Here is a 27,381-nt window from a genome sequence, read left to right on the forward strand (position 1 = left end):
CCACAAGCAGGTTCCTCACATACCTTCTTTCTAACATTTACAAAAATTTCTAAAGTAGGTATGAAATACTCCTCCTGGACTCCCAAAGAAATAAAAGCAAAAGACTTTCTGGGAAGAGACAGAAGGAAACAAACAAAATCACGAAACAAACAAACAAAAGTTGCACAGTAATTTTTGTTGGGTTGGCTCCCAAAAAAGCAGTAAAATAAGCTTTTCAAGAGCATGACGCAGGCATAATTTCAGAGCACTCCATGTTGTTAATGATACTGTATCCACTGATTCACTTTAAGATCTACTGAACTTGGCATTGCTGGAGATCGTGTGGATTAATAATAAATTCCATTTATCTTTGATATTTTATTCTAAAGTTCAAAAGATTAGATGTCCTCTTCAGGGAAAGGCCAGAAAAGTCTTCCACAATATCTGAAAATCTAACTCAGGGTCATTTGTATCATTATACACAAAAAAGAAAAGAACCAGCCCAAGGATTGTTGCAATGCCTGAAAAGCAGCATTTCAAGGACAATCTTTTCCTTCCCCTTTCCCGGAATGAAAGAGAAACACTTCACTTCGTGTTGTCAAATGCCAAGAACAGTGCAGTTTGGGTGGGGAGAGATAAGAGGGCTAGGCGGTTGGCCTCAAAAACACACACTAACAGCATGGTCTTAACAGCACTTTTTTAAGGGGCAACAGTTGGTGGAAGTGAAAGGTCTGGGCAATTTTTCATTTTTCTTAAAAGCATAAATATTCAGGATATAAGTGTTCTTTTTGGCCACCACTAACCCCCACCAGAGATTCTACATCAGGATTTGCCACACTTTTCTGTAAAGGACCAGAAACGTTAGGCTTTGTAGGCCATAAGGTCTGTTGCAATTACTGTGCACCCCAGAAGCAGTCACAGGCAACATGCCCATGGGTGGGCAGGCTGTGCTCAAGTGAAACTCATGGATATGGAAATCTGAATCTCATATAATTTTCATGGATAACAAAATATTCTCCTTTTTTTTTTAAAAAAAAGTTTATTTATTTTAAGAGAGAGAGAGCGTGTGCACGCATGCAGGGGAGCGGCAGAGAGAGGGAGAGACAGAATCCCCGAGCAGGCTCCGTACTGTTAATGCAGGCTTGATCTCTAGAACTGTGAGATCATGACCTGAGCCGAGAGCAAGAATCAGATGCTCAACTGACTGCACCACTAGGGTGCCCCAATATTCTTTTTTGAAAAGACCACCTATAAATTTTTTTTTTAATGTTCATTTATTTTTGAGAGAGACAGAGACAGAATGCGAGTGGGTTGGGGCAGAGAGAGGGGGAGGCACAGAATCCGAAGCAGGCTCCAGGCTCTGAGCTGTCAGCACAGAGCCTGACGCGGGGCTTGAACTCACAAGCTGTGAGATCATGACCTGAGCTGAAGTCGGACGCTCAACCGACTGACGCTCAACCGACTGAGCCACCCAGGCACCCCTGAAAAAACCACTTAAAAATATAAAAACTATTCTTAGCTTGTGGGCTATGGCCCACAGGCAATAGCCAGGCAATCAGCCTGGCAATCAAAAACAGGCAATCAGCCAGATCTGGTCCACAGGCTATATGGCCCATCCCTGGTCCAAGTCCTACAGCTATGTATTTGAGGAGAACATCATGAGTTAAATAATCTATTTGATCTTTCAGGTTTTCAAGTAAGGCTACAGTTTTCATTCAGATCCTGTTTCTCTCTCCTTTGTTTTGAAACAAGGGCTTTAAAAGACGTGATGAAGTAAAAATTCAAGGTAGGCCAAATAGGCCAAAGGGCAGGGAAATATGCAAATGTCAATATAAGACATATTTCATTAATGATGACATATACCAATTAATCAAAATTTTACTACGACTGAGTTTTTCAAATGCCTGGAATTTACAAAGAAAGACAAAGAAGGGAAGGAAACCACAGAAGAAAAGGACAAGAAGAGAAATGGAGGAAAATAAAGTGAAGAAAAAACAAAAATGAAGGCAGGACTCTACAGAGAGAAACATTACACCAGGTGGGGTGGGAGAGGGGCAGAGCTTAGCACATAATAGGGGCTCAATAAATTCATGTTAAAGAAACAATGGTATTTAGTTGGAGGCTTTCAAAGCAAAGGAGTGCACACACTGTAACCCGCCTTTCAAATGATTATTTTAATTACAGTTCTTCGAATGCCCTAATCCTGAAGCCTCTAGGGAAGAAATTATTCTCTGGGCCGGAGTGGCTACAGGCCAGATGATATCAAGTTAAGAGCCATGACTGGAGATCCTACTTTTTCTTCCTTATTATAAACCATCCATGGCTACAAATACTGGATGAAAAGAACCGACACGGGGGCGCCTGTGTGGCTCAGTCAGTTAAGTGTCCTACTCTTCGCTTCGGTTCAGGTCATGATTTCACGGTCTGTGGGATGGAGCCCTGCTTTGGGCTGCATGCATACAGAGCAGAGCCTTCTTGGGATCCTCTCTTCCTGTCTCTCTCAAAATAAATAAATAAACATAAAAAAAGAAAAACAAAACAAAAAAGAACCAATACTGGTGAACCATTATGGGATCTGAATCACAAATCTTAAACTGTATTTACCATGAGATATTAGAAAAAGGGAATGGACAATTCCTTTTAAGAAAGATTTCCAGTACAAGTTGAAATAAAGGGAGTCTTTTGCTTCGCTCAAAAAAGAGTAAGGAACTTAAATATGTGTAAATATTTTATTTCCCAAGCATCTTGGGGATTTTCTGTAGCTTTCCTTCATTTGACTATTTCCAGCCATAAAGCAGGAGGAAAAAGAGGTTGAGTGTCATGAATAATTTTAAATTTGAACCTTCTGAGTCTTAAATAGGGCCCCCCCTCTCCTAATTGCCTATTACACTTCACCCTCTCTAAAAAGGTGAGAGCGCCTGGCTGGCTCAGTAGGGTAGAGCGTGTGACTCTTGATCCCAGGGTCATGAGTCCAAGCTCCACATTGGATGTGGCGCCTATTTAAAAAAAAAAAAAAAAAATCACATTTATAATTATTCTTTTCAAGGTCCATCTTCTTCACAGATTTTGGTCTTCTTAAAACAGTAGAGCATGATGGCTTCAAAGCTGGCTTTGCCAGTTATTAGCTGTGTGATTTTGTGAAAGTATCTGACTTCTCTGCACTTCAGTCTACTTGCTTAAAAATAGAGCTAATAAGAGTACCTCCTCAGAGGGTTATCGTGAAGAGTAAATGAGCTAATACAATAGACATCTAGAGCATAACAGGTACTCAAAAAACATTTGTCAAGTAAATAATTGCTGAATGCGCTAAGGGATTCCGCTGTTTCTTCGGGGGAAAGGAAAGCCTTTACATGAGACAAACTTGATCTACATGTCAGCAGACAAGACCCAAGAATACAGTGCAGACCATCCTCTGTCCCAAAGCAGTTGTCAGAATGAATACGTGTGACCTGAATATGGCCCACAGCTGGCAAGATAAAAACAGCCATTTCCAGAAAAACTGGAGAGAAAAACAATTTCATAATGGTATTAAGTTAATTACATTTAGACTAGTCCTGAGATCCATTAAGAGAACAAAATGCTCCTACTTCTGCTGTTGTTTTGTTTTTCCCAGCTCCTTTTCTTGGACATCTTAAAAGCATCTAGAATTAAGTTTTTCCCATAAAAGTCTTTGGAGGGCAACATCATTTTAACTACAGAGTGAGAAACCAGGGGCTCCTGGCTCGCTCAGTCAGCAGAACATTGAAACTCTTGATCTTGGGGTCATGAATTCAAGCTCCACACTGGGCATAGAGCTTACGTTAAAAACAAAATGGGGAACGGTTGCATAAGGAAACTAAATCATAAGGTTCCCCATTCTCAACTGAGGTCAAAAAGCTAAGCAGCGGCTAAGAGTTCAGGATTTGGGTGTCAGATTCCAATTCTACCACTCACTTTTCTCACCAGAAAAAGGAGGGAAAAGAACACTCATCCCATATAAAAACAAACATAAAGAGCTTGACACTCAGGCAGTACTCACTAAATAGCAGCTGTTACTTTTATCACAACTTTAAGATCACACTGATACAGCTTACAGGAATAAACTTTTTAGTAAGTGAATTGCCTTCTGGGACCTGCACACCCCAAAGAAAATACCAAGGCTAACAATCTGCCTGGGGACTCTGTCTCTGGAGGAGAAACAGACCACATTTGGGCAGGTAAATCAGAGCTCTAAGCTTTCTTGGACCATCTTTCATAAACACTCTTTGCCCATAAATTTTAGTTTCCTGCATAATGACCAGGTTTTCTGAACAGTCACTGTTAAATTTTCTCATTTGATTCTTGAAACCTTGGGCGACAGTTACTGTGGTAAGATTATGCCCAAGACAGAGATGAGGAATTGACTCCGGAGGCTGAGATTTGCCCAAGGTGACCCAGGTAGTAAGGGATGGTATTGAGAGCTCAGTTCCGATCCTTGAATTCTGAATTCCACTCCCATTTCACTACACTATGCCATCGTACCATAAGTGCATTCACAACTGGGCAAGGTTGGTATAATTTTTATTGTGTGATATTTTGCAACAGATACTTTACCGCTCACATCTTCAAAGGCTAATCTACGGAAATGGCAGGCCAAATGCTTGGGGTTTAAGTTTCTTTACTAGCCCCGGAAGACAGACAACGATTCAGAAAGAATGGGGGAAGAAGAATTGACACATACTTCCTTTTTGCTATTGACTAGAGTTTCTACCTTTTCTCTTTCCACACTTCACAATCTACTATCACGGCAACCCAATATACATACATGTATATACACACACACGCCGGCTTTAGTAGACTTGGTCACTGGTTTGAGTTAATTTATGACCATTGATGGTTTAACTCGGCTTAATTATTAAAGAAGTTACAAAGTTCTCCCCAATCTGATCAGCTGTAACAACTGAAATAAACAAATAAGTCCCTTGATTCTGCTTATTTTCAGGCATTCTCCCAAAGGGATATGTTCTGTTGACATGTCTCTTAATTATAATAATACATTTCTTTGTGATCCACCTGCATTATTCCATTACAAAGTGAATGCACTGGCTTTAAGAAAAAGTAATTTTGCCCTGGGTTTGGTCATATTTACATTCCTAAGACTAATTGTCAGCAAAATCATAACAGGATAGAGTTTGGGCTTTTATATTCCACTGTTTCCTTCAGAAGCAGCCTTCTGGGGATGTCTTATTCAAGAGGTCTGTATTGAAGCTAGGTTCTTCTGGGCTTTCTTTGTTCTCCCTCACCTTTAGTGAAGTACTGGTGTTTGACAAGGTCCTCTGTTCAGGTACACATTTAAAATTTTTTTAATGTTTATTTTTGGAGAGAGAGAGAGCAAGTGGAGGAGGGGCAGAGAGAGAGGGAGACGCAGAATGCAAAGCAGGCTCCAGGCTCTGAGCTGTCAGCACAGAGTCCGACGTGTGGCTTGAACTCACAGCCATGAGATCATGACCTTAGCTGAAGTGGGACACTTAACCCGACTGAGCCACCCAGGTGCTCCTGTTTGGGTACACATTTTGGAGGTAGCTCTAGGATAGGGAAAATGGTTTGGAGAAATCGCAGAGCCCAGGTTTGAAACCTAGCTCTGAATCACACACATGTGTGATTTTCCTACTCTGAGCCCCGGTTTTCTTGCTGTAAAATGGTGGATAATGTCTTCCTTGTGGAGCCGTTAAGAGGATTGCAATTAGATAATGTTTGTAAAGCACTTAGGCTGTGTTTGACACATGGCAAGCACTCAATCAAATCTATTTAATAAATTCTAGTAATGGCTTTTGTACCTGTGTTTACACACACACACACAGACACACGCACATATATATTTATATTTACATATATATATATATATTAAAAAGGCAACCTAGACTATGCAAAATTTTTTTGGTATGTATAATTTTCTGAGGAGTTTTCGTTAGATTCCGAAAAACATGTCTTAAAAAAAAAAAAAAAGTTAATCATAGAACCAAGAAAAAGAAATTAGAAATGGAAACTAGTCTGTGACGATGAAAAACAACTAAAAAAGGGGGATATGAAGTATAAATAAAAATCACGTGTATTCCCAAAGAACCTCTATAAACAGATATCTCGCTGCAGTTTCACCAAACTGCTAAAGCTGTGCTCACAGTCCTTCTGTCTCCCACCAGAAGGTCAGGGCACAGAGGAAGGGATCCCACCCACCTTCCTATCTAGGAAAAGACAACCAGCTATGAAAGAGGTGGACAGCAGGTTGTAGAGTCAAACTCAGATTTAAAATACGGCTCCATTACTTATCAACTATGTGACTCTGAAGTAACAACCTCTTTGAGTATCAGTTTCTTCAAATACAGCCTTCCTGTTACACTACTGATTTGGGAAGATAATTCTCCGAGGTGCTTAGCAGAGGAAAGTGAGGGATAATTCTGTTGATGCTCCTGGGAAGGATCACTGGGCAGAGGAAATGGGACTTAAATTAGATGGGTGGACAAGGCTGGCTTTACAAATAATCAGAATAAGTTAAGTCCATTACAGGGTTCTCTGTGGGGTGCTGGAAAAGCCCACCCAGCCCCCTAAACTGTCTTTCACCATGTCATCCTGCCTGAAATTCCATCCTTAGAAATAATTCCTTCGGATTGCTATGAGCCAGCTCCAGGGAGGGAACCAGCACCCCTGGAGGTTTGTCACCTCTGTTGGAACCCCCACCCCCAAGGAGTTAGCCAATAAAGGTTCAAGGTGACACCCCTCTCAAGAGTATTAGTTCCTTCACAGGGGAACAAGATTGAGCCACTCAAGACAGGGAAGGCCCCAGTAGGGTGGGGGTACTTATGAGTTCCTTGTGAGAAACAAAAGCCGCAAAGGCAAGGCCCCCAGGACAACTGGAGTAAAGAGGGGGCAAGATAGGGCAGAAAGTGAAGCTAGAAAGAGAGGGGAAGAATGTCAAAAAGAGACTTTCTTTTCTTCACAAATATAGCAAATATATGTGAGGGGTTAGGGGAAAATCTCACAGGTGGGTCTTGCTTCTTGATATGAAATTGGCCAGGGGTGGGGCTGGGGGAGCAGGAGTTCCTTCCAGCTCCGGAGAAGGGGGGCTCACTCATGGGGTTAGCCGAAGGCTAGCTGGAGGAGATGACCTCCGAGGGGTGGGAAGGAAAGGGGAGTCGGGAGACAGGAGACGCGGGATCCTGAGTGTGGGGTGCAGATTTGCGCCCCGGCTTCACCACTCGCTGGCCCCGAGTCACTTAAGCATTTCCTTGCCCGCATGCGTGCCACGAGATAATGAACGCAAAGCGCTGGCACAGGGCCAGGCATCTGGCAACCGCTGGAGCACTCGAGCCTCTGCTATGGCTTTGGTATTGGAAACGTGCCCTGCAGTGGGTGCATCCTCTGTGTGCCAGGCACGCCGCTGTGCACTCTGCACCCTAACATCCCTAAACCTGACCCCCAGCCCGCGAAGCAGGGTTCGCTATTCTCAGCGTCACCGAAGCTTAAAGCAACGGTCGCACGGCTTAAAGCGGCGGAGACGAGCCTGGGGCTCCCAGGCTGGGTCTCGTTCGCGAGGGAAAGGTTGGGGTGGCGGCGGGGGGCGGCGGAGACGGCGCGGGGCTCACCCCTGAAGGAGTCGGGGAGCCTCCGGGCTTCGGCATCCCCTGTGTGCCGCTTCTCAGACATGCTGCCGGAGCCGCAGACGCCGCTGTCCCGTGCTGGTCGCCGAAGCTGGAGCCGCAGCCGCGAAGAATGCCCGGCGGAGACCCGAGGACAAGACCCAGGCTGCAGTCCCGCCCCCGCGGGACTGGCCAATCCAAGCTCAGTACGGAAGAGGCCACGCCCCTGCGCCCCGCCCGTCTTCCCTCCCCTCCCGCACAGCGGCTGAGTGGGTGCCTCCCACGCGGTCCGTGGACTGAGGGGCGTGGTGTGAGGGGCGCGCCGGCTGCGGGCTGGGGTCCGGGCCCAGGGGCGGCACCGGAAGGGAGGGGAGGGCGGCGCAGAGCGCGGGGCGGTGGCTGGAGATATTGGGGAGGGGGCTGAGTTGGGGGGAGCCTGAGGAAAAGGAGCCAACGGGGGGAGAGCAGCCCTCTGGGCAGACGAGTTAGAGGAAAATGGCGCCCTCCCTGGCCGGGTGGGGTCCGCGTGGAGGCGAGGAGGCGGAGGGGCCCGGGTGTGGCGGAGAGGACGAGGTGCGAGGGGGAGGAACCGACGCGACGCCCTGGAGCCGGAGGGAGTGAATCTCAGGGAGGTGCGTTTATTCCACAGGCTGTGGAACACGTGGCCCGCGCCCCGCGGCGGGCTCGTGGCGGTGGGGTAGGGTGGGCGAGGGGCAGACGCGGTGCCCGCGCTCTTGGAGCTTATAGGCCGGCGGCGGGACGGGCCGCAAACATGTAAACTAACCAGCTCTTGACACGAGCGAAGAATGCGGCGAAGGGACCGAGGTACTCGGAGAATAGCAGAGGGCGTCTGCTTGGTTAGGGAGCGCAGGGAAGGCCTCTCCGTAAAGAGGGGACATTGAGGTGTGACCTGAATTTGAGACGGGGGGGGGGGGGGGGGGGGGGGGAGGGGGGCGTCAGGCAGGGTTAGAGGTCAGAAAGGAAACCCCAGGCACAGCAGCTGCAGGGGTGTTCCCAACCTTAAGTTTTGTGTTGGGTGGCGGCTGAAACCTTCCACTCGAAAACCTGGCTGTGTTTCTCCGTGACTTGTCCCGATGCCAGACGGTCAAAGAACGTGGATGTACACAAGAATGTGCACTTTTAAAAACCATTTTATTTTGAAATAAACATATCACAAGTTGCAGGGAGTGTACGGAGAGGTTGTGTGTACTCTCTCTATCCACTTTCCCCCAATGGTTACACCTTACTTACCTGGTAGGTATCAGAGTATGGAAATTGACAGTGGCACAAGGTGTGTGTGTGTGTGTGTGTGTGTGTGTGTGTGTGTGTGTGTGTAGTTCTGTGCCCTTCTATCCCGTGCTTAGATTGGTGTAACCACCACTGCAACCAAGTTCCAGAGCTATGCCATCACCACCGAGATGTCCCTTGTGAGGAGTACATTTTTCTTCTTTTTAGTCTGCTCAGTATTGGGTTGCTTCATACCCAACGCTTGTGGTATTTGGTTAATATGAAATGGTAGACTTTCGGATCTTAGCTCTGGAGGCTTGTGGCTGTCAGGATGGAAGGTGAAGCAGGCAGGGTTCTAACAGGTTGTTAAGACAGGGGCTGATCCTCTTTGCCAGTATGTGATCAAAGCCTGATGCAGAGCTGTAAAGTTGACTTCCCGTCACGTATGGGCAAAGAACTCTATTTTCCTGGGTGTGGAGCACAGCTTGTGCAGTCGTTTGGTTTATAAGGCTCCTGGTGAAGATAAGGAGGGGAGTACAGTAATTAATGATCCGTCCTCTCTAAATCATCCTTGAGAAAATCCACAGCTTCATTTTTTCCATTCTGCAATGAATAAGCCCCAGAGGCATGTACTTCCTGTTTATGATGTGGTTCCCAGGAAAAAGGAGCAAAGGCACCAGTAGCTGACAAAACGCTTCAGTAAAGAAGGGCTTGATTACAAATTGCATATCATGAAAAACCAGCTTTCATTTTGCTGGAAAAGAAAATGTTTCCAAATGATTTGGATGTTTGTACTCCTACTCGCTCTCTTTGCTCAAGTCTCAAAGCAATCCCAGCAGCATGACTCCTGGAGAATTAGAGACTTCTCCCTTTGGGACAAAGACTTTGATAAACACTTGTTGGCTAGGGTTTCAGATTGCATCAGTTCAGGGAACTCATTCCAGGCCCCAGACCAAGAACAAGCTTTGACTTGATTTCTAAATTACTTTCAGGATGATATTTCCAGATCTTGATTTTAAAATGCCAAATTTTGCTTGCCCGTGAAACTGGTGTATTCTGGTTTTCTCACGTGTATTCCTGTAAAAATGTATTAATTAAATATACTTTAAAAATAAATATCATCCTCTTCCTTTGGGAGACTTTAATGCTAAATTTTCTTCCAGGAATGATTAGAAGTTAGAATGGTTTTTGAGAACTTTATGTTGTAAAACTGGCTTATAAGAACTTATATAAAATTAAAAATAATTGGAAGAGAGAATTATTTACAATCTTATCACCTCTAACAGAACTATTATAATTTTGGTGAATTTTTTGCTCTAGCAGTTGCTTAAAGGATATTTGCATGTAAGTTAAAATCATGTTTCCATGATTCTTTTATGTTTTATTTTGCTCTTATTTCCCTAGCATATTTAGGGAACCAAATTAAGTATTGATTGATGGTGATAGTGATGATATTAAGACATGGATTTGGTTTAAAGAAATACATGCACCATGAAGCCATGTAATTGAATAAGTCAGAAGGAAATTTAGTCTGTCTTTTTCCTGTGTCCACTCAAGAAATGCTTTAATAACAACAGGAGAATCATTGTTTATTTTTTTCCTTTAAATTGTGAATCTAGGCCGTTCTCAATGCCGTTAGTGACATCAGCCAGCCAAATACTTTTGAGGGAACATCAATACCAACAAGTTACATCTGTTTGTGGCATTTTCCTCAGGATGGGACGAACAAGTTTGATCTGTTTGTCTATGTGGATTAATTCACATTTATTGTATTACAGCAGCATTTTAATCTTATTAGCTCTTCTCTTTAGGAAATTACTCCTGGAATTGAATCATACCAAGAATTTCACCAGAGGATTTTATACATTTGGGCTGTGGCAGCAGACCAATTAAACCACAGAGCTGGTAAGAGCAGCGAGAGTCCAGGTTCTCAGGTCTTAGGAGTATAAAAAGCATTACTGAAACATTGATGGTATTTAATAGAGCATCTATAGGAAGGCTTTTATTACTCTGCTTTATTTATTAAGAAGCTCCTTTAGCAAATATTTGTTGAGCACCTATTATGTGCCAGGCATCGCTCTAGGTACTTGGGATACACTAATGAACAAAAAAAGATGAAAAATCCTATCCTCCTGGAGCTTACATTCTAGTATTCCTTTCTAATTTTGTTAGTTTGCTAGGGCTTACACAACAAGGTACCACAGGCTGGATGGCTTAAATAACAGAAGTTTATTTTTCTTACAGGTCTAGAGGTGAGAAGTCCAAGATCAAGAGTGAGCAGAGTTGGTTTCTTCTAAGGAGCCTGAGGGAAGAATCTGTTCCAGGTCTCTCTCCTTGACTTTTAGGTGGCCGTCTCCTCCTGTGTCTTCACACTGTCTCTTCTCTGTATGTGTCTATGACCACATTTACTCTTCTTACAAGGATGCCAGCCATCTGGATTAGGGCCCACCCTAATGATCTCATTTTGCCTTAAGTACCTCTTTCAAGACCTTGTCTTCAAATACAGTCACATTCTGAGGTTCTGGGGGTTAGGATTTCAACATATGAATTTTAGGGGGATAGCCCATAATATCCCATATGACTATGGTGATCCAAATTTTTGTCTTTCTCATATCCACATCTCTGAGATATTCAAAACCGTTTATGTTTCCCTGCAAAATGTGTCCAGGTGACCTGTAATTAGGAGCAATTATTTTTCTGGACATGATATATTTTTAGTAAATATTATAAGGAAAGTTCTTCGTTCAGAAGGATGTCTCTACTTGAAATGTTGTTCCATCTAGCCCGTAGTCTACTATTTTGGCAAAGATATAAATAGAATAAAGAGGGACTATGTTGAAGAAGGGGTTTGACAGGTTATTGTTTGGAGGTTACTAGGATTCATGGTAAAAAAAATTTTTTTCAAACACTGTATATGAGGGAAAAGAGAGGCCTATATAATGACATTATTTTTGGTAATTCAAGGAATACTATTACCATCATTTACCATCCCCACTAGTTACTAATTATTATTATCCTGTGAGGAAACAGAGGGTTTACTCACTTGCCCAAGGTCTCACAGATTGTAGCTGGTGTCTGCCCCAAGTCTATATAACTCCAGAGTTGAAACTCTTAACCGTTCAGAATAATAAAAAGAAACAAAAAGACTAAAATGTTCCTTATACATACACTTCTGAGGAGGCGATATATCTAAGTATACATAAATGAGTACTCCGGTTTGCCTTCAGTCTTAATATATACTTATATCTTGAAATGATACTTTTTTTTCAGTGTTTGTATCATTGTTGATTTCCTGTGTCAAATGCATCTGTCTGTCTTAGATATTGAAGTTATAAAGGATAAAACCCACGACCAGGTCAGTATTTTATAGTTTATTTCATTGTATATCTTGAATTACATTGAAAATTTAAAATAACTGTTTAAAAGTTTGGCTTTTTTCTTATAATTTTATTTATTATTATTATTTTTAAAATGATTTGTTGTCAAGTTGGCGAACGTAGAGTGTACTGTCAAGTGGGGGTAGGTTCCTGTGATTCATCGCTTACATACGACACACAGTGCTCATCCCAACTAGTGCCCTCTTCAATGTCCATCACCCATTTCCCCCTCCCCCCCATCAACCTTCAGTTTGTTCTCTGTATTTAAGAGTCTCATGGTTTGCCTCCCTCTCTGAAACTGTTTTTTTCCCCTTCCCTTCCCCCATGGTCTTCTCTTAAGTTTCTCAAGTTCCACATATGAGTGAAAACATTATATCTGTCTTTCTCTGACTGACTTAATACCCTCCAGTTCTATCCACATTGTTGTAAATGGCAGGATTTTATTCTTTCTCATTGTCAGGTAGTATTCCATTGTATACATAAACCACATGTTCTTTATCCATTCATCAGGATACTTTCATTCATGGACTTTTGGGCCCTTTCCATAATTTGGCTATTGTTGAAAGCGCTGCTATAAACATTGAGGTACATGTGCCCCTATGAATCAGCACTCCTGTGTCCTTTGGGTAAATTCCTAGTAGTGCTATTGCTGGGTCATAGGGCAGTTCTATTTTTCATTTTTTGAGGAACGCCTACACTGTTTTCCAGAGCGACTGCACCAGTTTGCATTCCCACCAACAGTGCAAGAGGGTTCCCATTTCTCCACATCCGCACCAGCGTCTGTTGTTTCATGAGTTGTCATTTTTGGCCACTCTGATCAGTGTGAGGTGGTATCTCAGTGTGGTTTTGATTTGTATTTCCCTGATGATGAGTGACGTTGAGCATCTTTTCATGTGTCTGTTGGCCATCTGGATGTCTTTTTGAAAAAGTGTCTATTCATGTCTTTTGCCCATTTCTTCACTGGATTATTTGTTTTTTGGGTGTTGGGTTTGGTTCTTTATAGATTATGGATTCTAACACTTTATCCGATATGTCATTTGCAAATATCTTTTCCCATTCTGTCAGTTGCGTTTTAGTTTTGCTGATTGTTTCCTTCACTGTGCAGAAGCTTTTTATCTTGATGAGGTCCCAGTAGTTCATTTTTGCTTTTATTTCCCTTGCCTTCAGAGACGTGTCGAGCAAGAAATTGCTGCGGCTGAGGTCAAAGAGGTTGTTGCCTGTTTTCTCCGATAGGGTTTTGATGGTGTCCTGTCTCACACTTAGGTCTTCCACCCATTTTGAGTTTATTTTTGTGTATGCTGTAAGAAAGTGGTCCAGTTTCATTCTCCTGCATGTTGCTGTCCAGTTCTCCCAGCACCATTTGCTAAAGAAACTTTTTTCCATTGGATGCTCTTTCCTGCTTTATCAAAGATCAGTTGGCCATTCATTTGTGAGTCCACTTCTGGGTTCTCTATTCTATTCCATTGGTCTATGTCTCTGGTTTTATGCCAGTACCATGCTGTCTTGATGATTACAGCTTTGTAGTAGAGGCTAAAGTCCAGGATTGTGATTTCTCTCACTTTGGTTTTCTTTTTCAACATTACTTTGGCTATTCAGGGTCTTTCGTGGTTTCATACAAATTTTAGGATTGTTTGTTCTAGCTTTGAGAAGAATGCCGGTGCAGTTGTGATTGTTATTGTATTGAATGTGTAGATTGCTTTGGGTAGTATTGTTAAAATGTCAATATTTTAACAATATTTGTTCTTCCAATCCATGAGCATGGAATGTTTTTCTGTTTCTTTGTGTCTTCTTCAGTTTCTTTTATAAGTTTTCTATAGTTTTCAGCATACAGATCTTTTACATCTTTGGTTAAGTTTATTCCTAGGTATTTTATGGTTCTTGGTGCAATTGTGAATGGGACTGATTTCTTGATTTCTCTTTCTGTTGCTTCATTATTGTGTATAGAAATGCAACCGATTTCTGTAAATTGATTTTGTATCCTGCGACTTTGCTGAATTCATGTATCAGTTCTAGCCTCTTTTTGGTGGAGTCTTTTGGGTTTTCCATGTAGAGTATCATGCCATCTGTGAAAAGTGAAAGTTTGACTTCTTCTTTGCCAATTTGGATGCCTTTTATTTCATTTTGTTGTCTGATTGCTGAGGGTAGGACTTCCAACGCTATGTTAAACAACAGTGGTGAGAGTGGACATCACTGTCATGTTCCTGATCTCAGGGGGAAAGCTCTCAGTTTTTCCCCATTGAGGATGATATTAGCTGTGGACTTTTCATATATGGCTTTTATGATATTAAGGTATGTTCCTTCTATCCCAACTGTCTTGAGGGTTTTTATTAAGAAGGGATGCTGTATTTTGTCAACTTCTTTTTCTGCATCTATTGACAGGATCATATGGTTCTTATCCTTTCTTCTGTTAATATGATGTATCACATTGATTTGTGAATATTGAACCAGCTTTGCAGCCCAGGAATGAATCCCACTTGATCATGGTGAATAATTGTGTTAATATACTGTTGAATTTGATTTGCTAGTATCTTGTTGAGAATTTTTGCATCCATGTTCATCAGGGATATTGGCGTGTAATTTGCCTTTTTTTGTGGGGTCTCTGTCTGGTTTGGGAATCAAGGTAATGCTGGCTTCATAGAATGAGTCCAGAAGTTTTCCTCCCGTTTCTATTTTTTGGAGCAGCTTGAGAAAGATAGGTGTTAACTCTGCTTTAAACATCTGGTAGAATTCCCCTGGGAAGCCACCTGGACCAGGACTCTTATTTGTTGGGAGATTTTTGATAACTGTTTCAGTTTCTTTGCTGGTTATGGGTCTGTTCAGATTTTCCATTTCTTCCCGTTTGAGTGTTGGTAATGTGTGTGTGTGTGTCTAGGAAGATGTCCATTTCTTCCAGATTGTCTAGTTTGTTGGCATATAATTTTTCATAGTATTCTCTGATAATTGCTTGTATTTCTGTGGTGTTGGTTGTGATATATTCTCTTTCATTCATGATTTTATCTGTTTGGGTCCTCTCTGTTTTCTTTTTGAGAAGTCTGGCTAGAAGTTTATCAATTTTGTTTATTTTTTCAAAAACCCAGGCCTTAGGTTCATTGATCTGTTCTACTGGGTTTTTTTTTGGGGGGGGGGGGATTCTATATTGTTTATTTCTGCTCTAATCTTTATCATTTCTCTTCTGCTGCCCTTGGGGTTTCTTTGCTGTTCTGCTTCTAGTTTCTTTAGGTGTGCTGTTAGATTTCGTATCTGGGACTATTCTTGTTTCTTGAGATAGGCCAAGGGGGCACCTGGGTGGCTCAGTCAGTTGCGCATCTGACTTCAGCTCAGGTCATGACCTCACAGTTTGTGAGTTCGAGCCCCAGAGCCTGCTTGGGTCTTCTGTCTCCCTCACTCTCTGCCCCTCCCCTGTGAGTGCTCTCTCTATGTCTCTCTCAAAAATAAAAAAACATTTCTTGAGATAGGCCTGGATTGCAATGTATTTTCCTCTTAGGACTGCCTTTGCTGCATTCCAAGGGTTTGGACTGTCATGTTTTCATTTTCATTTGCTTCTATATATTTTTTAATTTCTTCTTTAATTGCCTGGTTGACCCATTCATTCTTTAGTAGGATATTCTTTAACCTCCATGCATTTGGAGGTTTTCCAAACTTTTTCTTGTGGTTGATTTCAAGTTTCATAGCATTGTGATCTGAAAATATGCTTGGTATGATCTCTTTTGTATTTATTGAAGGCTGTTTTGTGACCCAGTATGTGATCTGCCTTGGAGAATGTTCCATTTGCACTTAAGAAGAATGTTTATCCCGCTGCTTTTGGATGAAAAGTTCTGAATATACCTGTCCAGTCCACCTGGGCCAATGTGTCATTCAGGGCCATTGCTTCTTTATAGATTTTCTGTGTAGATAATCTGTCCATTGTTGTAAGTGGAGTTTTAAAGTCACCTGCAATTACCATATTCTTATCAATAAGATTGTTTATGTTTGTGATTAATTGATTTATATATTTGGGTGCTTCCAAATTGGGGCATAAACATTTATAACTTAGTTCTTCCTGATGGATAGACCCTGTAATTATTATATAATGCCCTTCTTCATCTCTTGTTAGAGCCTTTAGTTTACAGTCTAGTTTGTCTGATACAAGTATGGCTACTCCAGCTTTCTTTTGATATCCAGTAGCATGATAGATAGTTCTCCATCCCCTCACTTTCACTCTGAAGGTGTCCTCAGGTCTAAAATGGGTCTCTTGTAGACAGTATATAGATGGATCTTGTTTTTTTAATCCATTCTGATACCCTGTGTCTTTTGATTGGAGTATTTAGTCCATTTCCGTTCAGCATTATTATTGAAAGATATGGATTTAGTGTCATTGTGTTATCTGTAGCCTTCATATTTGTGGTGATGTCTCTGGTTTTTTGTAGTTTTGCAACATTCCACTCACAGAGTGCCTCTTAGGATCTCTTGCAGGGCTGTTTTAGCTCCTTCAGTTTTTGTTTGTCTTCTATTCTGAAAGATAGGCTTGCTGGATAAAGGATTCTTGGCTGCATATTTTTCCTATTCATCACATTGAATATTTCCTGCCACTCCTTTCTGGCCTGCCAAGTTTCAGTGGACAGGTCTGCTACTACCCTTATGTGTCTACCCTTGTAGGTTAAGGTCCACTTGTCTCTAGCTCCTTTCAGAATTCTCTCTGTATCTTTGTATTTTGCCAGTTTCACTATGATATGCCATGGAGAAGACCTATTCCTGTTACGTCTGAAGGGAGTTCTCTGTCCCTCCTGGATTTGGATGTGTGCTTCCTTCCCCAGATTAGGGAAGTTCTCAACTATACTTTGTTCAAGTAAACTTTCTGCCCCTTTCTCTCTTCTTCTTCTGGAACTCCTATCATACAGATATTATTCCATTTCATTGAGTCACTTAGTTCTCTAATTCTCCCCTCATGGTCTAGTATTTTTTTATCTCTCTCTTTCTTGGCTTCATCATTTTCCATAATTTTATCTTCTATTTCACTTATTCTTTCCTCTGCCTCTTCCATCCTTGTGGTCACTGCATCTAGTTTATTTTGCACCTCATTTACAACATTTCTTAATTCATTGTGACTATTTTTTAGTTCCTTGATCTCTGCAGCAATAGATTCTCTGCTGTCATCTATGCTTTTTTCAAGCTCAGCGATTAAACTTATGACTATTGTAAGTCATAAGACTTGGATCAGATATTATCTGTTTGATCTTGATCAAGATATATATGATCAGATATATCTGTTTTCAGCATTTCTTTAGCTGTCATTTCTTTGTGTAATTTCTTTTGAGGAGAATTCTTCCATTTTGTCATTTTGGCTAGTAATCTGTCCCTTATGTGTTTTAATAATTGTGTCTTGCACCTGTGAGCACTACTATATTAAAATTTTTTTTTTAACGTTTATTTATTTTTGAGACAGAGAGAGACAGAGCATGAACAGGGGAGGGGCAGAGAGAGAGGGAGACACAGAATCTGAAACAGGCTCCAGGCTCTGAGCTGTCAGCACAGAGCCCGATGCGGGGCTCGAACTCACGGACCATGAGATCATGACCTGAGCCGAAGTCGGACGCTTAACCGACTGAGCCACCCAGGCGCCCCTAGCACTACTATATTAAAAAGGGGTCATACAGAGCCCAGAGCCTGGCCCTCCAGGAAGTGTTTTTGGAGTGTGTTACATGCTCTCTGTTGTTGTGACTCTGGTTGCTCTATCCCTACTCATATTGATGTTTTGGACCCTGCACCAGGTGTGCTTTGATTTGTTCATTGAAGTAACTTTGGAAAAAAAATTAAAAAAAGAGGGTGGTGGTGGTAGAAGAAGCCTTATCTCATACAAAGAGAGAAATGACAGGGGTGGGGAAAAGGAAAAGAAAAGAAAATTGAAAGGCAGAGAAACTATATGGCTTAATCCAGAGAGAGAAGAAAATAAAGAAGAAGGAGATACAGAAGAGGTATAAAAAGAATAGATTAAATATGTCTGCTTAAACAAACCAACAGCCAGAACAACCAGACTATAGAAGGGAAGAAATAAGAGGAAGAAAAAGAAGAAAAAAATACACACACACACACACACACACACACACACACTACGAATTGACCAAGAATTAATTACATCAGAAAATGCAAAACCGCTGGCTGCACTGGTCTGAAGGAGGGGCTGTCTGGCTCATTCAGTGTCAGTCTTGCTCCCTCAGATACACAGTTACCAGGCACGAGGGGTGTGGTTTGGTGTGGATGGGTCCTGCCTCCATGGTAGCCCCTTGTCCCTTCCTTGAAGCCCCACCTTGTTGGTGATGGGGAGAAAAATGACAACACCCCAGTCTCTCCTCCCCAGACCAGGGACCCAACCCACTCTGTTCAGGCCATCTTCACTGTGCTGCTGGGTGCTAGCGGACCGTTTTTTTCCACTCCACCACACCTCCCAGGCGCTCAGCTGGGATTCAAACCCCGATGTCTTAAAGGATCCTGATCCTATGCTGCAGTTCTGGGGTAGAGCCACTCCACTCAGCCAGCTGACAAAGGGTCTCTGGCTGGCACGCAAGCAGGGTCTTTTGTCCTTGGAGCAGCTCTTTGCCATCTTCCCATAGCACTCACGGGAGGGGATTGCTTTCTCTGACTGTGGACTGCACCTCTGAGCTAGGTACCGAGCCCGGGGCTGGCCCTCTCCCTCTCCAGGCACAGGAACAGGGCAGCCTGCCAGTCCGGAGAAAGCCCCGCAGTTAGAAATTGGATCTTTCTCTGTTTTTATCTGTTCCCCCGTCTGTGGTTTTTTCCTTGTCCAAATACAACCCTACACTTCCACAGCCTCTCTTTCTCTTCCTTTTGTCTCTCCACAGAAGGGGCTCCCTCTCCTCCATTCCTATGCTGCCCATTTTATCTTTCCTAGTGCAGCCACACACCTATGGTCTGCTAAGTTGTCCCTGTGGACCCCTGGAGACATCTGTGTCACTCTGCATCCCAGACACTTGGAATTCCAAGTCCTCTGGTCTCAACACTGCTGTGTTTGAGGGACAAGGGATCTTTGGGTCCCCCTACTTCTCTGCCATATTGATTGGATCTGTTCTCATAATTTTAAAGAATAATTTTGTTTTTCATTTGTATATGATGAATAGGGCAGGTAAATTGCCTGGAGACATCAGGCAAGGCTTCTGTGGAAAGCCGAGTTTAGTGGGGTAAATACAAGTTAGAAAAGGATACTTCAAGAATGCAGAAAAGCCCTGTACATGCATGGATATATGACAGAGCTTGATATTTTGGGGGAAAATGCAAGTAGTAAGGTACACAGGAAGTTGAGCAATGAGAGATGACCATGGACTAAATGGTACATGCCAAACTTAGAAGACAAACATGAAGCCTCTGGAAGATCTTAACAAGCGGGGTGGAATGAACCCTTCCTACCAAAGGTCATGTAATAGACCATCTGAATAGGCCTATAATTATTAAAGAAATGGAATCGATAATGAATAGTCTAAAACGGAAAGCACAGGCCCAGATGGGTTCACTGGTGAATTCTCCCAAACATTTAAGAAACAAATTACACCAATTCTCTACAATCTCTTCCAGAAGATAGAAGCAAAGGGAATACTTTCTAACTTATTCTATGAGGCTAGTATTATTCTAACACCAAAATCAGACAAAGACATTATTAAAAAAAACTACAGAACAATATCTCTCATGAACATAAAGTCTTCAAGTGTAAAGGTCTTCCACAAAATATTAGCAAATCAACCCCCAGAAGGTATAAAAAAATTATATACTGTTTCATGTAAAATGGTTCAACATTTGGAAGTCAGTTAATGTGATCCATCATGTCAACAGACTTAAGAAAAATCACATGGTTATATCAATAGATGCGGAAAGATTATTTGACAAAACCCAATACTCATTCCTCATAAAAAGTCTTAGTAAACTAGGAATTGAAGAGAACTTCCTCAACTTAGTAAAGAACATGTACAAAAACTTACAGTGAACGGCATGCTTAATGGTGGGAAATTTGAAGCATTCCTGCTAAGATCAGGAACAAGGCAAGGATGACTTCCTCACCACTCCTTTTCAGCATCGTACTGGCAGTCCCAGATAATGGAATAAGACAAGCAGAGGAAGTAAAAGTATCCAGATTGGGAAGAGAGAAAATAAAACTCTGTTTGCAGAAGACATTATTGTCTACGTAGAAAATCTATACTTGCACGCCTATGTTATTGCATAAGGAAGCAAAAGAAAAGGGGAAGTTACATAAATAAATAAAAGACCCAGAGCAAATAGTTTCACATTAAATATGGTATTATCTTGTTGTAGTTTTATCAGCTAATATATGAACATAAGGTTATTGAAATATATCAATCCCAGTATATCATTTGTGACTAGCTGAGCATAAAATATTTTTCACTACCTGTGAAGTCTTCTTTTTCCTTGGACCCTCAGACATAATGGCCTTGAAGCTGCTGAATGCAATTATTAAATCATTGGGAATTTTATGGGTGGTATTTGTTAGTACACTGTATCTTTATTTTTAAAAACCTATTTTAAGAAGTCAGCAATGGTCATTTCAATATTGGCCGTTAAGTAATGCAAGGATAGTAATGTAGAAGTTGATTATTGTATCTGTGTTACCTATCTTTGTTCAGTACTGAATTCACGTAGGTCATGACAAATATTTTTTTTTCCATGTTGACTAGTGTTCGTTTATAGAAGAGGCCAAGGAGTGGCATATTTGCTACTAAAAAATAATAGCTATCATATTTTAAATACCTGCTATATGCCAGGAATCATGTTAATTGCTTTACCCAATTATCTCCTTTAATCCTTATGAAAACACTGCCTAGTAGCTCTCAACCCATTCTAAACGGAGGAAACTGAGATTCAAAGAAGTCAAGTAACTTGGTCAAAGTCACATGGGGGAGCAGTATGAGTAGTGGTTAAGAGCACAGGCTTTGTGGCTCTATTGCCTGCATTAGATTTCTTACTCTACCATTTCCTAGCTCTGTGATCTTGCGCAACTTACTTAACTTCTTTAAATTTCATGTTTCTCATCTGTAGAATGGAAATAAAATCATCCATGTGGTAGTCTCAGCTCAGTGTCTGGTATATAGTAAGTACTTCAGAAGTGTTAGCAGTTATTAAGGGAATTGTATGTTACACAGGCATGCATTGATTTTATTATTAGAACAAAAAAGTGACACCACAGGTTTAAACTTAGGTCTCTCTGACCCTAAAGCTCCCTCATTTCCCTCAATTTAACACCATTTCTGTAAATGTTTAGAGATGGAACTCATTCTCTTTCAGTTGCTTAGATTCTGTGAAAAAAAAAAAAAAAAAAAAGATTTGCCAGTTTATAAGTCAGGATGGAGTAGATTATGTTGCATTAATAAACAAGTTTCATATATTTAAAAAAATATCTTCACATTTTATTTATTTATTCCTTCATTCTTTTTTACATAAATTCTATGCCCAACATGGGGCTTCAACTCATGACCCTAAGATCATTAGTCACATGCTCTACCAACTGAGCCAGCCAGGTGCCCTGAACAACTTTCATATTTTAATGATTTATCGTAAAAATTATTTCTTATTCCCATTTCATGTCCTACCTGAGATGACAGGGGCTTTTTGTCATAGTCCCCTAAGGATCTTGGCAGACGGAGGCTCCGTCTTGACGTGTCTCCACCATCACCAAGCCAGGGAAAAGGTTATGTAGCGATTTGTGCCCTGTCTCTTGAAGACGTCTGCTTGGAAGTGACACATGCCACTGCTGCTTCTGTTTCATTGGCCAAGCCAGTATCATGGCCGGAACTAACTTTAAATGGACAGGGGAAAGTATAGTTTTCTGGGTTCAGGGAAGAGGAGAACTAGACATCAGTGAGCAGCATTAATGACTACTATACCAATAATTTGAACTTTTTAGCTTCCTGATTTGATACTGATCTTTTCCATTTCTAAACCTGCCCCCATCTCTTCTTCTGTGTGTAAATTCTTCGGTAAAAGCCTAAATATAGTTTCCAAAAAATGCCTCTCTTAGAGAGGCCCCACCCAAGGACTAGTGAATTGAAATATCGAAGAGTCAAACTCTGGATGCGTGTCTTTTGAGAAACCTTCCCAGATGGTTCTGGTTTGCTCCCTGTTGTGACTATGCAGTTGTAAACTCATATTCATTTTCAGGGGTTACTCTTAAAACAGATGGGAGGTGAAAACAGCTCTGAGACAGAGTTGAAAGGAGTGGAAAGAAGAAGGCATCAGGACAAAAATTATAAGTCAATCCCGCAAGGTTCTCAGCTCAGGCTTAACTGTGTTCACCGCAGAAGTCCGTGTATCTTGGGCAAGCCTAGATGACTCCAGCGTTTCATGTACGTAAGGGAATACCAATCCTCATTGAAAAAGACCTACCTCATAATAAATCAAGGGAGACTTTACTCCTGCCCCAACTTTTTATTGAAAAAAGTTCAATCATATGGAAGGTTGAATGCATTGACCCACTACTTAATTCAACCAGCACTAGCATTTTGCTATATTTGTTTTATTTGCTAATTTTTTGATATCCACTGGTAATTGTTGCCTGAATCAATTATTTTATTGAGGGGCAGGGTTTGCCAAACAGTGATTTTCTGATTTTGTTATTCCGTGTATGTTTATTATCTAGCATTCTTCAATAAAGAAGAGCTTTCCTTTATCAACTGGAGATGAATTAAGTTTTTCCTAAAAAGGCAGAGTAAATGCTTGCTTCTTTAAAATAAGGAAGATTTTTCAGGAGCCTATATTTGATTTAAGAACACTCAGCCAGCACTGTAGTAGACAGATGATTTGAGTATAGCAGAAGCGTATGCATATAGTTCTACGCCCAACTGTCAGACTCAGAATGGTAAACCATGGTGAGCTGCAGCGAAAACTGGTGTAGAAATGATAGTGGCTGTATCACTGAAAACAGAAGTCGGCAGCATTAGTGGCAAGGCTTTGGAAGTGTCAAAGGACAGGACCCACGGCACAGACGGCGGTGGTTCTGTGAGCACCGGTCCCAGTTGGTGAGTCCCAGTGGCTGTAGTGCCATCAGTGTGCTTGGCAGCACGCCACTGTTTTGTTCATTAGCAACGGCAGGGAAGGTCACCAGCAGAGGAGCAAAATAGTGCCAACCAGAGGGTAACCAAGAGGATTTTTCTGTAGAGCATCCATGAAGCAGAGAGACTGGAGCTCTTAACGCGCGTGAAGAGGCAGAATCTGTGGCAGAGACGGGTCGGGCTGTGTGATCGGAGAAGAAGCGCTGCGTCTTACCAAGAAGAGATCACACTGAAGAAAGGATCCTTTTCAGGCAAAGGAAACTCAAAGGAGAATGTGACGTCGGGAGTTGGAAAGTGATATACGGTGATGGCAAGTGGCTCAGGTTGAAAGAAATTCGAAGATACTAGTTGACTCGGTGAGGGAGCCAGGGGAGCTACAATGGTTGAGGAGTCAGTTCTGTGATCACAAATAGGATGCATCTCTCCATTTCTTCAAGTCTTCTTCTACACACTGCCTTGTGGTTTTTTATGGTAGACCCTCAGATTCAAGTAAAGATAAATCCACATTTTGTTCCTGATAGAATTTACATCCCCTGAAAAGTTAAAATGGTCTAAATACGAAGTTTAATTTTAATCTGTACTGAACGTAGGAGTTGTGGTTACTACAAGTTAGCCAAACCATATAGAGCAATTAAGGAAATAATGATTGCTTTTTTTCCCTTTCCCTTTTAGCTTTTTTATTTATTTATTTATTTATTTATTTATTTTTATTTTTTAATATATGAAATTTACTGTCAAATTGGTTTCCATACAACACCCAGTGCTCATCCCAAAAGGTGCCCTCCTCAATACCCATCACCCACCCTGCCCTCCCTCCCACCCTGCCCTCCCTCCCACCCCCCATCAACCCTCAGTTTGTTCTCAGTTTTTAACAGTCTCTTATGCTTTGGCTCTCTCCCACTCTAACCTCTTTTTTTTTTTTTTTTCCTTCCCCTCCCCCATGGGTTTCTGTTATGTTTCTCAGGATCCACATAAGAGTGAGACCATATGGTATCTGTCTTTCTCTGTATGGCTTATTTCACTTAGCATCACACTCTCCAGTTCCATCCATGTTGCTACAAAAGGCCATATTTCATTTTTTCTCATTGCCACGTAGTATTCCATTGTGTATATAAACCACAATTTCTTTATCCATTCATCAGTTGATGGACATTTAGGCTCTTTCCATAATTTGGCTATTGTTGAGAGTGCCGCTATAAACATTGGGGTACAGGTGCCCCTATGCATCAGTACTCCTGTATCCCTTGGATAAATTCCTAGCAGTGCTATTGCTGGGTCATAGGGTAGGTCTATTTTTAATTTTCTGAGGAACCTCCACACTGCTTTCCAGAGCGGCTGCACCAATTTGCATTCCCACCAACAGTGCAAGAGGGTTCCTGTTTCTCCACGCTTTTTTTTTTTTTAAATATAAGAACAAAGTAACTATTTTTGTTACTGCACATTTCCTCTAAACATTGGTTTCTTGATGGAGAAAAGGAGACTTTTTCTACCGGAAGAGAAGCAGTTGAGAATTATTTCTGTGTTTAGTTCTGTTTTTACTATTTATTAACCAAATGTGCATACACCACAAGGAAAATAAAAAGGCAAGCCATGCACTGAATCATGGCAAACAATCTGCATTGTAATTTGCATGTCATAAAATTAAGGGGTAATTTTACACAAATTTCCTCAAAAAGCAATGCATTTAAATTATTCTTAGAATTCAACAAAGTGATTATAATGCAGTGTAGTTGAACTTTTACCTTTTTTAATTGTAAAAGCTACCATATTTTTATAGAGTGGCAATACAATAAGTAATAAAAGTGTTCGGTCGTGTCAGTGATTTTCTTCCCCCTTGAGTGAGGCTAATCCATTTCATGTTCCATAGGCACTCACTGAACCATTCCTAGCTCTATTAAAAGGTAATTTATTCAAGTGTTGAAATCATCACAAGATTTTTCTGAGCATTCTAGACCTTCCAAAGTGACAGAAAGTTCGTTGTTGCCTCAGCAGTATCAGTCAGAGCATTGGGTGTGCACGGTTTTGTGACCACAAGGAAAGGGAGCAGTGTGGTAGTTGTATTCAGCAGAGTTCCTGTTTGAAAGACGCCTTCTCTCTGAGTCCTTCCTGTAAACCTTAATTTAGAAACAGATGAACCATAGCACTAACTGGAGAGCAGGGGGTGAGGTGTGGAAACAAGAGAAAAGGATGTTTTATTCTAAGTTTTGAAGCAACCCTAGGCAGTTCGCAAAGTGGGCCATTTTGTCCTTGACATCCTGTCCCTGCTCTTCCCCGCTTTTCCTCTACTTCATAGTGCAGTGGTGCTAACTTACCCTAATCATCACATTGCCCCAATCCAGCCAAGCATGTTTTCTGCCTCCAAAGCTCTCTTTGCACCAGAATTACCTACATTCCTCTCCCGGAGAGTCTCTGATATTCGAAAAATTCATTGAATTGAAATTTCATTGAATTGATTTGCCCTGACAAGTCTATGGATTATTAATAGCCAACCTCCTAACATTTTCAGATATAATTATTATTTTTGTGAAAAATACCCACTCACACCTAATTAGTTTAAATTTGAAGATATTTCTTTTATTATAATGATGTATAAAGTTATATAAGCAGTTTCCAAAAAGGGCGTTTTTGGGGAGGGGAGGGGTGAACGCAGTTTATCTCCTGGAAGACCGGTTCTACATGTGTTAGCAACCTAAGCTGTTCCAGCTTTTCCACAGCCTTACATTCCTATGCATATAAGCCTGTGTGTTTTCAAGCTCTCAGTTATTTCACCCTTGATGATGGTAGTGGGGATGTTTGTTTTACTGTAGGAGTTGTTTGAGTTCTTTCCTATACCTTGGTTACAAGTTTACTAAGTGCCTTTGTTACTAGGTTTCTGTCTTTTTTAAAAGTAATCTCTACATTCAGCGTGGGGCTCGAACCTACAAACCTGAGATCAAGATAGGTTTCTGTCCTGAATGACTCAGTCAAGGAAAAACAGATGAAGAAAAACATGTAATAAGCACTATAATGAAGTGTCTTAGAGGCATTGAAATTTGGCTTTATTAATTTGCTCAGTAAATATTAACTAGATGCCTACTATGTGTCAAGAATAGCCTAAGTCCTGGGGATACAGTGAAAACAGACATGGTTCCTCCATGGAGCTTACTGTCTAATGGTTCCAGACAGTGGACTGCAAGTAACATGTCTTCAGGGAAATAGTAATTACATAGAGATCAGGCAAGAGGCAGAGACTTCCTTTCATATTTCATGATGGTAAAGTGGCATTTCATACTATGAAATGACAAAATAGCTAATCAAGTTATCTTGTGTGGTATTGGACTGTGTACTCACTGAGGAGGAAGTTCTGGGGAACCAGATGACTTTTGCCATAGAGCAATTTAAAAGGGGAGAGGAGTGATTGAACCATGAACTTTAATGACGTGGGATGATATAAAGCAAGCAGGTGACGTACTCAGCTGGCAAAAATATTGCCTTAGTGGAATGACTGTCAGAACTTTATGAGATAGTGTTGAAAAAAATCTCGTACGGTCATAGGGTTTTCAGAGGTATCTGAAAACCAAATTCAGAGATTGATTCCATGGTTTAGTAAATTATGTCAGTACATGAATTCACATACTTTGCCAAGTATTTTATATGAATGTTGGGTTAAACCCGCTTGGGGAAGAGAGGGGTCTTGACAAATGGAATAGTGATATATGACAGAAACCAAGGCTTAGAGAACCCCCAAACTCCTAGGTTTATCTAAAACAGTTCTCAATTGTGGCACATCCATAGTTGAGTGTTACATCCACAAAAATTATAGGAGGATGCTCACTTATGCCATGAAAATATGGAGAATATTTGCAGGGATGGATTTGAGGGTTCTTGACCAAGAAAATGGAAATGGAATTTTTAGATGAAGCCAAATTAATCAATAAGATCACACTTGTCACTGTGGTTGCCTGGGTAGCCAGCTATAGTTCTAACAGTGTACTGAGCTGGTTAATCCCCACAACACTGAAAAGCTGGGAATAATTTGGGCCAAAAGAAGGGATAAAAAATTTTAAGGGATAGCAGTGTGGGTTTAGATCTGTCGTGCAATCTGTCCCTGGACCCCTCAGAGGTGCCCTAATGTATTCGAGAAGACTCTCAGTTTAATTTTGCCACAAGGAATGGATTAGT

General features: G+C 41.4%; 1 protein-coding gene and 1 long non-coding RNA gene across 4 annotated transcripts in view; one reads left to right on the forward strand and one right to left on the reverse strand.

The window, feature by feature from the left end:
* STOM (stomatin) overlaps positions 1-7,726 on the reverse strand; it is a 30,905-nt gene extending 23,179 nt beyond the window's left edge. Inside the window, exon 1 of the mRNA XM_042912255.1 lies at positions 7,578-7,726. Within this exon, the coding sequence (XP_042768189.1) occupies positions 7,578-7,638 (61 nt within the window). The 5' untranslated portion in view covers positions 7,639-7,726. The remainder of the gene's footprint in view (positions 1-7,577) is intronic.
* Positions 7,727-8,082: 356 nt separating this feature from the next.
* The window catches only part of LOC122204682, an 80,803-nt gene continuing 61,504 nt past the window's right edge, over positions 8,083-27,381 (forward strand). Inside the window, exons 1-4 of one of the 3 annotated variants that reach the window (XR_006195737.1) lie at positions 8,083-8,203; positions 10,610-10,703; positions 11,043-11,183; positions 12,069-12,153. This is a non-coding gene — a long non-coding RNA (uncharacterized LOC122204682). Of the gene's footprint in view, positions 8,204-10,596; positions 10,704-11,042; positions 12,154-27,381 lie in introns of all 3 variants that reach the window. The other 2 variants (XR_006195736.1, XR_006195735.1) reach the window with 2 other exon arrangements.

Source organism: Panthera leo, chromosome D4 (genome assembly GCF_018350215.1).
Source record: "Panthera leo isolate Ple1 chromosome D4, P.leo_Ple1_pat1.1, whole genome shotgun sequence".
Taxonomy (NCBI): Eukaryota; Metazoa; Chordata; class Mammalia; order Carnivora; family Felidae; genus Panthera; species Panthera leo.